Here is a 17313-nt window from a genome sequence, read left to right on the forward strand (position 1 = left end):
ATGGAAAGTCCTTAGTAATAAGGACATCAAAAGCTTAAAAATCTTACAACATGGGATTCATGTTTTTCTTAGATAAGCTTTGAACTTCCAACATAGGATTGTAGGAAGCTAAAAGAAATGTCTTTGAAGATCAGAGCGTAAAATTCGAGTACACGAGAATGGTCATGTAAGAATAAGATTTACACTTCTCGAAAACTATTAACTTTATTAGGGTCACTGAATCAGATAGGTCTGAAATGTCCAATAATGATGAAAAAAATGATACAAAAAGAGCCAAGGATCCACTGACTTTATTCAGATTTTTAGTATAGACCTTTGTTTGACAACTTTTCAGTTCACCAAGATTTCGCAAATAGGTTTTGAACTCCATTTTAACCTGAGGTAAGGTCCTTTAGCATTTTACACTTTTAACTCAAATTTATTTGCTTGAACTCCTAGATAGTAAAATAAAATAATGAGTATATCATTCCCAACAGCTAACTGATGGCCAATAAAATGAAATAGGAGGGAGTAGTTCCACCAATATCTTTCTGAATCTAGAAATTTTTTATTCATTTACAAAGAAAAATATGACCCTCCCATTCCTTTCTATAAATCCTCTAATCCACAGAGATTCAATAGTTGATGGCACAGTTCACAGGTACCACAAACTTGACAAAATATAAATGATAGAACATTTCCTTACACAAATGCCACTAAGTGGCTCCCTCCTAAGCGGTATTTGGGGAGTGGCTCGGATGTATGGAAACTCGCCATTGTAATTACAGATAGGTTGATTTCAAACATCATAAGCATTTTCACATATATAAGAAGAGCACAAGATTAAATGAGTCATTTATTGTCGTCCATTATACTCCAAAACAAAGGTAGATAATGGATTAAAATATTAGAAATTATGAATGGTAAAGTGAAAGTAGAATGAACAGCAGGAAATTTAATTCTGGAAACAAGAATAAAGTTAAAAATTAAATTTCCTTTGTATTTAAATTACTTGCAATATGCACATGCTTCTTTCTCTCACAAAATGGTAGATCCATTCTGCAAAAAATTAGATATGGAAGTATAGGTACAAAGAGGGGCAAGTCCAACACTGAAAACTCACATGAAGGTGAGATCTGGCAACAAGATCTGGTTGCAGTTTCTGGAATTCAACAATAAACTGCAATATGTTTTCTAGATCTGCGTCCATTGAGAATGAACAAATAACATCTAAATCACTGATCAGCTTTTTGAAATATTCCAAAGCCTGTACAAAAAGAAATGATAGTTTAGCTAACAGCCATCATAAAAAGAACAAGAAAAGTAGCACATCATAAGATTCCTCACCATATCCCAGCTCAAAGTTTTAATTGCACGTGGAGGAGCAGGAGCTGATGCTCTGACATTTAAATTGCCATCAAATCCAACAGGATGACGACCAGATGCAGTAGTTTCCACTGGTAATGCATCTTTGGGCTTCATGCATCCTACAGATCTAAGAAAATCCGCAGACTTTTGCATGTGTTCCACCTCTAATAAGCAAGATAAAATATGTTTTCTTGCCAACTCAAAGCCTCTGCCTTGGGGTTTCTTCATACACATTAAAATATGGTAGTAATGCTGCAATATATGGAGGAAAGTGAAGCCAGTTACACAGTTATATACATCTAGATATAAATTTACGCAACCATCATATTAGACATATTTGGCAAAAGTATGTAACACTTTAAATATTGAAATCAAGCAATTTAATTATAAAAATCCAAATATGTTGAAGACATGTATCTTCTATACAAGCTTCAGCCTTAAGATTATTTCAGGAGTCTCTTACAATAAGAAACAAATTGACCGAAAGGGGGATTGATGCAAGGAAAAACATAAGATAAACTAGAAGCTTCAACTACAAAGTTAACAATGTCAATAAACGGCAACAGAACACAAGAGGTAAAAGAAATTGATAATACAATAGAAACTATATTCCAACCTAAAGACAAAAAAGATATATAATATAGGGAAGAAACACATGAGTAATTTCTCCAAAATCAGTACAGTGCTCTTAGCTCTTATCGTTGTTCCAAGAAAACTGCTACCAGCTTGCTTAACTAAAACATGTCCTTAAAACATCCACTGTTATTATAGACGAGTTCCAACATAGGCATTGTTATTGTATCCATCCACAAATAGGAAATGCAATCTAAATGTCTGATATCAAATGTGGCCATATTGACCGAGCATGTTGTGAAAAGTCAACCACTAAACTAGATTGCAAGTGAACCAATTCAATGGTTATAGGAAACGCAATGCATCACTCGAAAGTTTTCAAATCCACCTTCCACATGAATCATAAAGGGGTAGAATGATGTAGGCTCTCTCCTATGCGCATCACCATGAGTGTTACCTCAATTATGAATCGTGGTTTTACACTATGTTCCCGATATTGATATTGGTCCAAATGGGTCAAAGAATTTCTCCGCAACACTACATACTCCAAGTCTCCAATGCATTAATGTGAAAGATTGGTATATATCTTGCTTTCCATAATTTGATACTTGGAGAACCCCTTTTAATATTTCCAGTAATTTGATACACGTAGAAACATTTCATAAAAAATCAATCTAGTATTATCTTATAAGGTCATAGATCAACACCTCAAAGATATTAGCACGCTATGCATTAACACTCCATGATACATTCTTTAACAAGTATTGCAAAGAATATTGAAGTAACATTACATGTTTACTCCTTCATTCCATTTAGGACGACAAGATATATTGATATATACTATGTCATGTTGTTCTATTGTGAACAAATTGTAATTTGGAACCTCAAATCAAGAGATTATTGAAAAATCATATGGCAGGACACTTCAATTCTCTTGAAATAAAAATATGGAAGCTCAAAAATGCATTCAATGAACTGAATGAGGGGAAAATGTAGCAAGAGTACGAAAGTTAAGACCTTACGAAATCGTAAACGACACAAAATAGCTCGGCAAAAACCCTCCTCTAGATCTGGATTATTTTGTAATGATTCTTGTTCTGCATCACAAAAACTAGGTTGTCAACAATTAAGAAGACGAAAATAAAAAGGAAGACGAACGCTAAAGAGAACTACAATTCATCAACTTTTTGTAACCAAAGATTAACATAAAATTTTCATCGCCAAATAGCAACAACATAAATTCCATGAAAATGTATTAAGATTTTGAGAGACGATCCAAATTCCAATAGATACCTTCAATCATTGTCTTCTTAGCAACAGAAGATTTACATGTACGCAGATGTCGACATAGTGTTTCCTCCACAGCATTTAGGGTAGATAAGAACCCTTCGTCTTTTTCACCACTCAAAGGTAGACCATAAGCCATTGTAAACATATCTTCTTCCTATCAGAGTACATAGAAAGAGCATAAACATAAGTAAGCACGTTTTTATCAAAACTAACCACCACGCCCTTCGCCTAATATATGAAGCCATCCCATTTATAATATAAGTTGGGCAACACAAAAAAAAGAAGGGGAAAATGCCAAATACATCAACGCCAAACAAATATTGATGTCACAATGTAATTATAGAACTATTTTTAAAGGTCGATGATTGTATGGTAAACATAACTCGATGGAAACATTTTCAAGGATATTCTAAACCATGAAAAAGTACACAATCCACCAATGGACACAACTTTGAATAAAAGCACTTCATTCTGCTTTACTAATAAGATTAAAAATCACTAGGCCATTGGTGCCTAACAAACTCCACTCCTTGATTCTCACCTCACTCAACTTCAGCACCTAATAGTAAAGATTGAAAGTAAAAGAATGTGAGAATAAAAGCAATGCTATTACTTCAATCAAAAAAATTTAATCAAGTAATCAACAACGATCTCAACTTTCTCAACTAGTCTAAACTATTTAAATTTAACTACTCCAATCTTTGTGCTCTAAAATTCGAACCTCACATCATGAAATTGGCTTCGTTCAATAATACCTTAAACAGTTTTCTTCGGCTCCACAATTTACATACTTCCTCTATTTCTTAGTTACAACACTTACCATTTTTAGAAATGTCACTATATTGTCACAATAGTTTCAACAATAATACTTTAGCATTTTTAATGTTCTCAAACCAACTTTATCACTTTTTCTTTTCTCCTTTGAGTTGCCTCACATTTTGTTCTCTCCCTTCTCAATTCCCACTTGCCCTACTTTATTCCTCATCTCAAATTTTCTTAATGTCACACAACAATGGGGATTATAATGTAGTTCATTTTCTCTAGCATTCAAGTTAAAACTACTCTCTATTACTCCATGTCAACGGTGTATTAGCAACTATATAATTAGAATTGCTCTCTATGACTCCATTAAAATAGTTTATAAGCAACTATAATAAGAATTGCTCACTATGACTCTATTCCAACCGTATTGAAAAAGCATTGCACAACTGTTGTTTCTAATTCAATTCAATATAGATTATGCATCTTAAAAGCCTCTAAGGTTTCTCATCATCATTCAACTGTAAGTGACACAAAGACGAGAGCATTGTAAATAAGGGAATGGTATCCCAATACTTTTCCAAGGAGAAAAAACCTAAAAATGTGTACTCTAAAAATCAAAAACCACAACTAAATTTATTTAGGAGTGATAAAAAAAAGAAATTGTCTGTAGAAGAACTAGTTTATCCAAGTAAAAAAAGGCAACAAAAGGTAGTATAAGTTGTATCCATAGTGCAAAAATGTGATCACGGAAATAGAATGTTGACACGGTAACAAAAGATACAATTAGTGCAACACCTAAATATTGGTCAAAAGCATGAAATATCCTTTGATAGAACCAAAAACGCTTTTTTTACATCTTTACAATGCGGGAATATCATTTTTTTTATGAAATTCTTGATGTGATGGGGACTTGTTTTTGCATTCTGATTGTAGCATGAAATCGTAAGCTAAAAGATAAGTTAAGTACTTTACTTCATGTGTGCGTGCTTCTGAAACAACGGATATAAGAGCATTGCACGTAGCACGAACTATTCTACAAAAGGAATGTAACAAGGGATGTGATGAAGTACGATCAAGCCGTAGAAGATAGATGCAAGAAAAGATTGTTTGTGCCAATGAATGACCCTTGTGCCATGTGGCCTGCCATCAAAAAGAAAGAATTTGCATCACATAAATGACAAATATTGGCCTATCTACTCAAACTCCATGGTACATCAATTCTACCTCACATGCAAGAAGGTGATCCATAATATCTACAATGCATAAAACATCTATAGTTTTATCATAACTTAGTGGAACAGGAGCAGCGCCGCTCTCAATGGCTTCATCAATGGAATGATATTGGCCATTGTCCATGCCTGAATCCATCTTTGGGTCCATAATCTAGCAAAAGAAAAGAAGTGTAAGATAATAAAAGCGATTTTGATAATTCAAATAGTCTCATACAAAGAAAACAACGTCAACCATGCTCATCATTAGCAATGAAGTCCTTTCTTTTATTGCCAAATGAAAGAGATTGATATCATAATCATTATCTTACTATCCACAACCGTTCAAGGAACAATTACTCAAAAGATGAGACAAACATGAAACATGTATGAGTACCTCTAAGGCAGACATGGCAGCAAAGAGACTGAAATTTTCACCATATATCAACTCATCGTCACGAAGTTCTGCCAAACAAAAATATTAGAAACAAGTCCTATATAAAATTTCTCTTACATATAAATGAAAACATTAATTAACATCCCACAAATAAATGAAATTTTGATAAAATAAATTTCAATAGAAAATGACATTGACTTATCCCTCTAAAAGAAAAACTCAATAACAAGATCAAGATCTACTATTTAGTATCTTATAAGGATTCATCTTTTAAGTAATTTATTATTAATGTTTTGCATCCGATAAAATGATCCATATCCTAAATTTTTGCACATAAAGATATATATTTTGTATTATACATTTTAGTAAAGGATACATTTATATTACAATAAGATTATATCCCCAAAATAAAAATGTGTTCCCCTTGATAGCCTAAACAACATTCATTAATCATCACATCATTCACATTAATGTTGGGCTATGTTACTCAGTCGCGCCACTTTTGGCACCTCACCGGTATCCGATATGGAATACCACCGGTGCTAGACTCATGTCCGATATGTTGGATCGTACATGAGTACAATGAATAGTAAAGGGGAAAGATATGCCACCATTTTTAGGGTTTCTCTATTCTTTCAAAACCCTATATCAGAAAATTAAAGCTTCAACTTAGCCAAATTGAGGTTTGAAAGTTGGGGCTTTTGGTCGCCAAAGTGATTAAAGCCGAACATAATCAATTTATGATCAAGAGACTCCATCGTGGTTGAATTTCTTCTTCTTCTCCAGTAGGTCTTCTCCGTTGTAACATTTAGATGCTTTTTTCAACCTTTTTCTCTCTCCAAACTGACAACTGATAAAAAAAATTTAACCTTTTTTTATTTTAAAATAAGAGTAGTAGACAACATGTTGTTATTGATAGAAAAGTTACTGTTTTCTTTTTAAAATGTGGTCCCCATATTGACAAGTGACAAATACTTCTATTTTCTTTTTAACTTTTGTTATTAATATTAAAGTATTTAATTTATTCCTCTCTCCTCTCAGACATAAGTTATTGTGTAAATTGACAATTGACAAATACATAATTAACTTTTGTTAATTATTTTTATATCTAAGTACTCAACTTTTAATTTCATTTGAGATTTTTTTTCAATTTCCCCGCACTTCCGTAACCATATCCAATACTAGGACGGTGTCCCCATATCCTTAAATTCTAAAATTAACATATCGAACACTAGGATCCACACCCGTATCTGAAACCCGTACCTGAGTCCAGGTAACATAGATGTTGGGAATCAACCAACTTTTCTGCATCTCAACAATATTTGAGTTTTAGTTCTGTTTAAGTAGTTCATAGCTCATAAAAATAAACTATCCTATATCATAGTTTATCATATTGAAAGTGTATTTATTAAAGCATGTGTGTTCGATTATGTTCCCAAACATTATTTACTTAGTTGTTCAGTTAGGTATTGTATAATATTAAAATAGTTTTGTAATATTGAGTTACTGTCATAGTAGTTAGTTGATTACCATGTACAAATAAGAATCAAAACTAACGAAGCTACAAGCTCTACAAGGGGACTTTGCATGAGGTTTTACTTAAATACTAGGAGGTTACGAAATCAAAAGTTACAAGTAAAAAGTTAGAGAAGTCGAAGAGGAAATTCAAATTTTCAGTCCCTCCAAAAGAGAGCTATAATAATGGAAAAAGGGATTACCAATTGTGTGGAATTAAGGAGTTTGCAAAGAGTTTGCTAAATTTATGGAAGTTACAACATAGATTCACCTGTAGTTGATGGTAAAGGCATTACTTTCTTTAAGGACTCGCTTAAGTTTTTTTAAGGAAAATACAACATTGGGTACTCACGTACCCCTTTAATCCCTCTCAATTTGCATCAATGTCTATTTTGAGTTGTATTCATTTTTCATCATTTTCTTATGTGGAATTGGAATTCATGGTCCTCATCACCTTCTTTTAATCTCATGCACACATTTAAGCTCATTTTAATATCATCCACACATTTTAATCTCTTTCTTTATTTAATATCACATTTGTGACACCACATAGAAAAATATAACACCTTGCTAGCTTACCCTCAAAATCACCTTATTTCTCTTTGATGCAAATCCATCATGGTAAATAGAGTATGCATTTAATGAATAAAGGTTGCTTATGATGAGTGAATTTCCTTTAATGACTTGCCTAACTTCCTTTCGAAAAAAGCTACATAGGTTATGACAGGTAGATTTATATTTTTTATTTTTCTTTTGTTTTCTTTAGTTAATTTCCTATATATATCTAATGAAGGATGAATATTAAATAAAAAAGTTTTATGAATGAAAATAACTTTAATCTTTGCTTATACTTTGTCTTATCCAATATACTTGGATTATTATGAGTGAAAGAAAATTCCTATGTTTATACATCATCAATGGCAGGAGTATATGTGTTCTTAGGAGCCTTCAATATATGATTGTGGTATGTCTTATCCATTAATACTTGAAGCTTAGCCAAATACCTATCCTTCCTTCATTCCCAATATTAAATTTCTATATTAGAAACTTGTGTTGTGTTTTATCAACAATATCCATCTACCTTCAAATCAACATTCCATCTCTAAATCCTAAACATACCTCCACAACATGACTTTTTGATTATCTCTAAAAAAAAATTTTATTCCTTGTGTGGTATGCCTTAAAACAAAGATACATTTTATAAACAAATTCACCTCCTTTCTTATTCATCCTTATAACATTTACCTTCCCATATACCAAAATGTTAAAAACAACATAAAAATCAAAACACAACATCCTAAGTCCCTTGGCAATCCATCATCAATTGTCTTTATTTTGACCTTGTATGTTCCAAAAAGTCTCTCCCACACATAAATTGCACAACAATTGTAGTCGTTATAAAACATAAAATAAAAACATTTCAAATTCAACAAAGAAATCTGGTTTTCAAACACACACCTACATTAATTAACTTCATTTCATAGCACTTTAATTTATTACAGCCACAAACTTTAAGGCAAAAGTCAATTCAATCGATTATATCAACAATCAAACATAAAACACAAATGATAATGCTTATAACTCATATAAACATGAAGTGTGAGACGAAGCCCCATTCTATAACCCCCATTTACAGCGTAATACAGCCTAAATTATTTGTGATATGTCTCTCCTGCAACTTAAGTAAGCCTTAAACCAATATTGTTGATAGTATTTATTTACAAAATCAAGGAGAAAGAAGGGATGATACAAAAGAAAACTCATCTTAAAAAAAGATTTTCAAAGCACAAAAATCAAGAATACAAAATGTATTCTATACCCTAATGTTTCTAGGTTGCATTTTGTGTCTCCATTCACGTCTCCATCAACTGCATCAAACCAAATTCGATTCCGAGTAACAATGATCATCATTACAATAAAACATGGAAATCTTTGTATGCAAAATTCAACATAGAAGCTTCTTTTATATTAATTACAAAATACTCCAGCTAATAATATGTCATAGACTGATTTTGGACCTACACGTCAGTGAATCAGACGCAAAGAACAGATGATAACAGAAGGTTTCTGATGTAGCTTCGAGAGCTACACAAACTCCACAAAAAACTATCTCTTATTTCCTTAGATACCTGATCCTTTGACTATTACATATTTGAGTATTTCAACCAATAAGCTCTATAACTAACTAATTGTAAAAATATCTAAAATACTCTTTTAACCCATAATACCCTTGTAGCTAATAAATCACATAATATTTATCATTTAACATGTTCAAGTTTATAAAAAAATGTAATCTTTAATGTGAATAATCAATGGATTTGAAAATATCAATGATCTTATTCTTGCATAATAAAACAAATGTCATTAATTAAAGCGTGAAAATAAAAGGAAGGAACCTTAAATCAACAGATTAAAACATTGAGAAATAAACTTCAATAGAAACAATGCTAATAATCTAATGAAAGCATGAATATGAAGTTCAACAATAACAAGAATACTGCATAATAGAAAAAAAAATAATTCATAATAATGCTTATAATCATATTAATTGAAGAGTAAAAACCAACAAAGATGAAAATATACATAGTATCGAAATAAAATAAAAAATAAAAATAACAAAAAAAGGCAATAAGCTCGACAAAAAATGAATAATTTACCATAACAAGCAGATGAAAGCAGTTGAGAAACATCAGCCCAAACAGTGCCATCACCAGTGGGGATTGCAGTCGCCATCGTTGGAACTTTAATTCCTGATTCATCTCGCTCTTCCGCCATAACTAAAGCAAGAAGAACCCGAGTTTGATGAGAAGAGGGTTTGGGTTTGGGTTTGGGTTTTGGTTTTGGTTTTGGGAAAACAGATTTCACTCTAATGACATAATAATTGTATTTTTTGAGTATGAGTTGATTTTGTTGAAGTACAAACTCACTAATACTTTATTAAGGTTCATTACAGCAGTCTCAAATCTCAATGGTGAGTAAACACTTTGTCTCATTCAAATAAGTTTTTTAAAAAAATTTTAGACATAAAAAATTTATTTTATTTTATCAATAAAAAAAAAGTTTATTCATCATTTCTTAAATACTCCAACTAATTTATATAGAATTAGAAAAAACATAAAAAAAAAAAGTTAAAGCATATTAAAATGTAGTAAAATGGGTGTCTAATTATGAAACACAAAATTTTATGACCATTACTATATTTATATATAGAGAAATTTCACTTGGTAATTCTGAGGTTTTGGGTTTTTCACGTGTAATCAAAACTTTTAAAAAATCCACGCGGTAACCATGAGGTTTACCAACTTCTTCCACGTGACCTTTTTGCACAGAAAACGTTAGCAAACGCTAATTTCGAAACTTAAAGGCTATTGTACGCCTATTTATGCGACTCAGCATTTTAAATTCCATCAGTTTCAATCTTTTCCCCCAAAACATAAACCCTAATTCTACCATCTTTCACCCAAATCGCATAACCCTAATTTGGGGGGAAAATATGATTTAGATGAAAGATGGTAGAGTTATGGTTTATGTTTTGGGGAAAAGGTTGAAATTGATGTAGTTTGAAATGGTGAGTCGCATAAGTAAGTGTACAACAGCATTTTAGCTTCGAAATTTAAGTTAACTAACATTTTTGCAAAAAAAGATCACGGTGGAAAAAGTTGGTAAACTTCAAGATTACCGCGTGAATTTTTTAAAAGTTTTGGTTACCACCTGGAAAACCCAAAACCTCAGGGTCATCAGGTAGAATTTCTCTTATATATTTTTTAATATATTTATAAATATATAAAGCTTATTTAAAACATAAAATTAGTTGTTTAGACAATTGTCAACTACTTATTTGTTTAGTGAAAGGTTTTCTATAAAAATTTTCCACTCAAAATGTAAAAGGAAAGTTTGTCAAGTTTTTGGTTTTTCTCACCATTGGGATCAAATTTTGAACAAAAAAAAACTCTATATGTAGAGTATTTCTCCTAAATTAGAAATAGTTTTAGTAAACCCGTAAAAATGATCAATCAAATCAAATAGATTTTCCTAAATATTTTTACCATCTCTCACAGCTGGAATCTCATCAACAATTATATAAACCTCCATAGATGGTATTTCCACACCACTGACACTACCTCTAGTAGCATCTTCAAGGTTATCAACTCTCAATAATAAAGACTCTATCACTAACTTTTGCTCTATCACCACTGCCAACAAGCTCTCCTTCTCTCTTGATAACTCCATTAACAAACTCATCATCTCTGGTATACTCACTATTTTTATCCTAAGGTTTTAACAAACCCCAATAAATAAACCATCTAAACACATGTCCATTTCTACTATCTCTCTTCTACCAATCTTCAAGCTTTCCCTTATTCAATACCCCTCTAAGATCTAATATAATGGTAAGAAGGGATGTAGAAGAGGATGAAATACAGAATATAAACAATAGAGATGACAAATAACACACACAAGAAGATTATAAGGTATCTTCGATACCTTTCCCCTCAAATAATGTTTACTTTTATAAATGAATTCAACAATGCATCAATGAATAAATCCTTACACTTGAAAACAATCTCCCAAGATAAAGATCCAATCTAACAATGGACATCACCCTCAATACTAATGCAAAGAAGAAGAAAAGTTGTCTTGGTACCCTAACCCCCTCTCCATGTATTAGCCGTTTCATAGTTTTTTCGGAAAATGTTTTGTGATGTATCTTTGTAATTTTGAGAATAAATAAACAATATAAAGTAAACAAGAAAAATTATTATTGAGATTCAACTACAAATAGCCTACTTCACGCCTATGAGTCCTTGCAAACCCTTAGGACTCAACCTATTTTATTAATTGGAACCTAGATCACTAAGAAGATTTCACTTTCTTCTCACACACCACATTCTTCCTTTGAAGAAGAATCTTCAATTCCCTTATAATAAAAGATAAATCACATTTTTCAAAAGAGAAATTTGAATACTTTACAAAGTATTTAAAACAATGAGGTTTAAGAGAAATAATCTAACTCTCTAAATATTTAAACACAACTACGATTATTGTGAGATAGAAATAAGAACAACTTAGAACTTTTGAATGAATGCTCAAAGTAGGCGTTAGGAGCTTAGGTTGTGTAGTTGTTCTTTGAAGTTCAATAAAGATCCTTTATATAGAATTTGTCTCGGGTCCACAAAGTAGAGTATCCTCTACATCTATTGGTATTTCAAAGTGAATAAAGAGTTTGGTCAAAAGATAGAAACAAGAAAGAGAGAAGTTTCAATTGGAGTTAGTATAAGATCTCATATGTTGCATCAGAATAAAGCAATAATCTATAAGATTACTTCTAACTATCTTCCATATAAGGATCATTTGGGCATCGATTACTAGCTCTTGAGAGGTTCCCTTATGAATCACTACCTTAACAACAATTATGTGTAAAAATTTTCCTGGAAGATTTAAACTATTAAGAGTTTGTTGTTTTTTGGAAATATAAGAAGATTATCATAAGCAGATTTTGTTAAAAACTTATCATTGCTTGGTTTAAAGTATGAACATTATTGACATTGTCAACAACATTTGGATTGAACTGAAAGATTTCGCCCAAAATAGCCTTGGAAATAATAACTTCCTTGCCATTAATTAAAGTTTTTAGAACTTTTCCCCATTAAAATCATCAGATATTAGATTGACATAAAATAATTGGACAAGATATGGGTGAGTGGTGTTACCTAGTTCTAATAAATTTGTTGGTCCAAAGTTTATAAAGGGATGAACAAAATAAAATTGTTCAAAAATGAAAATTACATAATATACAACATCAATGAAGCACAATTACTTCTCCTTAAAGCCGTCAAACCATATTTTCCATATAACGAATAAATCCAAAACCACTCTTTAGGCAACACTAAATCCGAAAATGGGTTGGCAAAAACAAGTTTTTTCCTTTGCCTTTTTGTGCGAATTTTAGTACCATTGTTGGGTTTTAAAGATGGAAAGAAGAGTGTAGAAAAGGCGTTAGAAAACATCAGGAAAAAAGAGTGAAAGGGAGAGGATGAGCTTGCGCTAATCTTGTCTTCGCAAAGTTCGATAAAACCTTTTGAAGAAAAAAGTCTTCAATTGAGCCCAAGTATTGATATAGTTCATCTATATGCACTTTACCAGTCTTAAGCATCTCTGGATAGACTCGGGTGGAAGAAATGTAATCTAATTTAGTCTGGGATATCGGGGCATGGAAGGATAAGGCCACATATGTTAAAGAATGCCTCAAGGTATTAGAGAGAGCATTTATTCTTTAATTCATAGGAAAGGGTTTCTTTCACCATCCGGGTGAATTGCGGGTGTATTTGGTATGGGGTTGCAGATATGGGAAGCACGATACCCCCTTCAAATTCTTGGGAGCCAGGGGTCCCAAATTAGCCAAACAATTGTTGTTCTTTGGCCATTGTAAGCTAGGAAGGTCGAGAGGGTTTGGGTGTAGTAGATGTGATGCTTGCCTTTCAAGACGTTGAATCTTAAGATTGTATGGCACTAGCAGTTGCTTTAATATGCATGTGTTATATTGCATGCAAACAACACTACAAATATAGCGTAAGCACTGACAAGAAAAAGCATATAACAAAACAATAGAAAAGAAAATAAAAAGAAACTACATCAACAACAATAAAAATCTAAACATAATGCCTTTTCCCCGGCAACGGTGCCATTTTGATAAAGGGGTTTAGTCGTTAAGCCCTATTAAAAAATATTTATAACACTCTAGACACAACACAAGTATAACGAGACTAGAGAATCGAACCAGGAGGACAAGAGAGGCTAGACTCTAACTCTTGATATAGAAGGTTGAAAAGGTGGGGTTTATAAAGCTAATGTATAAAGCTAAACTAATGACAAAAATAATAACAAAAGATTGAAAATGATATAAATCAAAGGAGAGAAACAAGGATAGATTAAGTCCACCCTAGGAAGGTAGGTTTTGACAAAAGATGAACTAGTTTAAGGGAGATCAAATAGTGACTAATCATGATACTCAAGATAATAAGAGGAAGTTGGTGATTCCACAAACCACACGAATAACCTAGGACTAATGGCAGGATAAGAGTTGTATCAAATGTCAATGAACAAGTATTGTCAATGAAAAACATGACCATTTCTAGGGTTTCATTAATCAAACCCTTAAAGAAACTACCCATACATATTTAAACTAATAAATACAATGGTAATTTATAAAGCAATGAAACTAATTATGATGAACATAAATGTAATCAACAAGAAAGAAACAATGAATACAACACGGAAATAAAAGCACTAACTATTTTATAAAGTAATAAGATAAACGAAAACAATAATGAAAGCAATAAATAAGCAAATACAGAACTTGAAAGCAATAAAAAAATAAAAACTTAGAAACCAAATGAAATGCTTCAATGGAAATGAAAGGTAGAATCCAATACAAGACTTAAAATCAAATGCTTAAAGGTAAGAAATTGGAATGTAAAGATTGAAATAAAGAGAACTTAAAGGAAATCTTAAACTAACTTAGGGCATAAACTTAAAGAACTGATAGATGCTCTTTTTACAGTCGTTATGTTTGCCAAAATAATTTACAACTAGTCCTAAATATAAAACAACTAAGTAATATAATAATAAGCAGAGGTTGAATCCACAAGGAATGTAGGACCTTCAATTGATTTAAGTGTCTCCTCTTAGATATGAACACTAATATAAAGGGGGGGGGGAGGTTAAGTGTAATCATGAACAAACTTGTTTAAATTAACTAAAAACAGCTAATAAAGATTATATGGTTGTAAACAGATAAAAATGGTTCTTGAGTGTTTGTTAGTATTCCAAAGTCACACATTAATTTTAAATCTTCCCAAATCAACATAATCAACTAGTCTATTAAAAGTAAAAGCATCTTTATCTTAATTATAAATGCATAAATGAAAAGCATCAAAAATTCATCATAACAAGTCAATAAACTTATGGGATTGTAAACTAAAGCAAGATTACAATTAACCCAAAATGATAATCTTTCTTAAACAATTTATAAAATATAGCAAGTTTTATAAATTCTTCAAGTTGCTACCACACTTAAATTAGATAAAGCAATCCAATTCAATAGCATGTGAACAAGCAATTAGAAAACCTATTTGCAACTAAGCATTCCAATTAAAGATAAATTCATATTCTAAAGTAAAGAGATTATCAAAGATGATTGTACTAATAAAGGGAAAAACTTACAATTCAATGGCAAAAAAGAATACTAACTTTCCTCAAGATCAGATCCTTAGCCAACAATGGTCATTTCCAACAAAAGTATGAGGAACAATGAGTTTAAAGATTTTTTCCTAAATCTACAACCCTAATACAATTTCAGGTAAAGTGTTTGATTGCCAAAAAAAACTATCCCCTAAACTATTATAATCCATCCCCTTTTATATTAGTTTACAAAAGTTTACTTGCAGAAGAGGAGAAGAAAAGAAATCATTACTCTGATTTTTCGCCATTTCTTCGTCAACCTTGCTGCTTCGTTCATCCAATCCTATTTCAAAAGTAAAGACGACAAGTTTCAAATCAAAAAAAAAAAAGCTTGGGCGCTTAGGTTGCGGGCCGAGACCTAACTCGCGAGCCGCGAGTTGATGCTGTTGCGTTTCCTACTTTATTTCTTTCCCTCTTTTCTGATTTTAATACTAATAGTAATAAAGCTAATAATAATAATAATAATAATAATAATAATAATAATAATAATAATAATAATAATAATAATAATAATAATAATAATAATAATAATACTTAGTAGTAGTAGTTATAATAATAATAATAATAATAATAATAATAATAATAATAATAATAATAATAATAATAATAATAATAATAATAATAATAATAATAATACTTAGTAGTAGTAGTAGTAGTAGTAGTAATAATAATAATAATAATAATCATAATAATAATAATAATAATAATAATAATAATAATAATAATAGTAATAATAATAATAATAATAATAATATTTACATATATAGTAATAAAAGTAGAAGATGAAAATATTTAGCTAATAATAACTTATAAAAAGAAAATAAAGATAATAAAATAATATAAAAGTAAAGCTCTATCAAATACCCCGACACCTAATCCTTACTCGTCCTCGAGTAAGTTTTAAATATGGAAAGTAAGAAGATGAAGAAACAAGAGGTCAAAATTACTTAGTCTAATTATAAACTCTTAGGAAAAATTGAGTTTATAATTTGTACCAAGTCAAAAATTTGGTGAAAAAGTATTTGAAAAAATTTTTGGAATATAAAAAGATAGATTTGTCTCTCATTTTCTCATGTTGCCTAGATCGCCCTTTCGGGTTTTCGATCTAGCCACTCTTTTTATTTTTCAAATCTCACTTTCTCACCTTTCTTAAGCCTTTACTTTTGCCTAAGCTGCCTTTTAGGGTTTTCAGCTTGGCAAGGCCCCCCTAACTTTTGCCTAGACTGCCCTTTCGGGTTTTCAATCTAGCAGGTTTTTTTTTTTATTTTTTTATTTTTTTATGTACATTATCATGGATGCCCTTATAGGTGTTTCTTACGGGTGGAAATCATCAACACTCCATCAGCTCTCATCATCATACTATTACCATAAAACAACCATTCTTACTATTATGAAGAACCAATTAATATTCAACAAAACTTCTTCTCAACCTAAACTTCTCAACCTTCAAATTAATCATCAACAAATCAAAATAAGAACCTTAGTCAATGTTATTGATAATCGGCTTCTAGCACGTCGTTAATACTAAGAACTAAGTCATACAAACAATATTTATAATCACCCTGATACTACTACAACGAGTGTAATGGTAAGTCGGGGATCAAACCACAAGGACAAGGGATGCTAGACTAAAGACTTGGTGTGGGAAGGTTATATGGAAGGTTGGTTGGTGGGTGAACTAACTAATAACAAGAATAAAAACGAAAACTCAACAATGAAAGACAAGCGGGGAGTAGACTACGTCCACCCTAGGATAGTCTATTAGAAATAAAGGTAAGTTGGGTCAAGGGAGTTGGTGACCCTATAAGCCACACGAACGACCTATAATCGACCTATGTCTCTCTAGGAGTGGCAGGACAAGATTCGAATCGAATATCTATCAACAACCATCATCAACCTCAACCCTAATCCTAAACATTGAAGACAAAACCAAACCTAGTGTTTCTCTAACCTAAAACCCCTAAAGAAACTACTCTAGAA

At 31.5% G+C, this 17313-nt stretch overlaps 1 protein-coding gene across 1 annotated transcript in view; it reads right to left on the bottom strand.

Annotated features, from left to right (window-relative positions):
- The window catches only part of LOC130828207 (uncharacterized), a 20590-nt gene extending 10530 nt beyond the window's left edge, over positions 1–10060 (bottom strand). The window contains exons 1-8 of the mRNA XM_057694063.1: positions 9750–10060; positions 5578–5645; positions 5197–5355; positions 4945–5112; positions 3214–3364; positions 2938–3017; positions 1327–1599; positions 1103–1246 (exon numbers count right to left, since the gene is read on the bottom strand). Of these exons, the coding sequence (XP_057550046.1) occupies positions 1103–1246; positions 1327–1599; positions 2938–3017; positions 3214–3364; positions 4945–5112; positions 5197–5355; positions 5578–5645; positions 9750–9867 (1161 nt within the window). The 5' untranslated portion in view covers positions 9868–10060. The remainder of the gene's footprint in view (positions 1–1102; positions 1247–1326; positions 1600–2937; positions 3018–3213; positions 3365–4944; positions 5113–5196; positions 5356–5577; positions 5646–9749) is intronic.
- Between the last annotated feature and the right edge of the window lie 7253 nt (positions 10061–17313).

This window comes from Amaranthus tricolor, chromosome 12 (genome assembly GCF_026212465.1).
Source record: "Amaranthus tricolor cultivar Red isolate AtriRed21 chromosome 12, ASM2621246v1, whole genome shotgun sequence".
In the NCBI taxonomy this organism is placed as follows: Eukaryota; Viridiplantae; Streptophyta; class Magnoliopsida; order Caryophyllales; family Amaranthaceae; genus Amaranthus; species Amaranthus tricolor.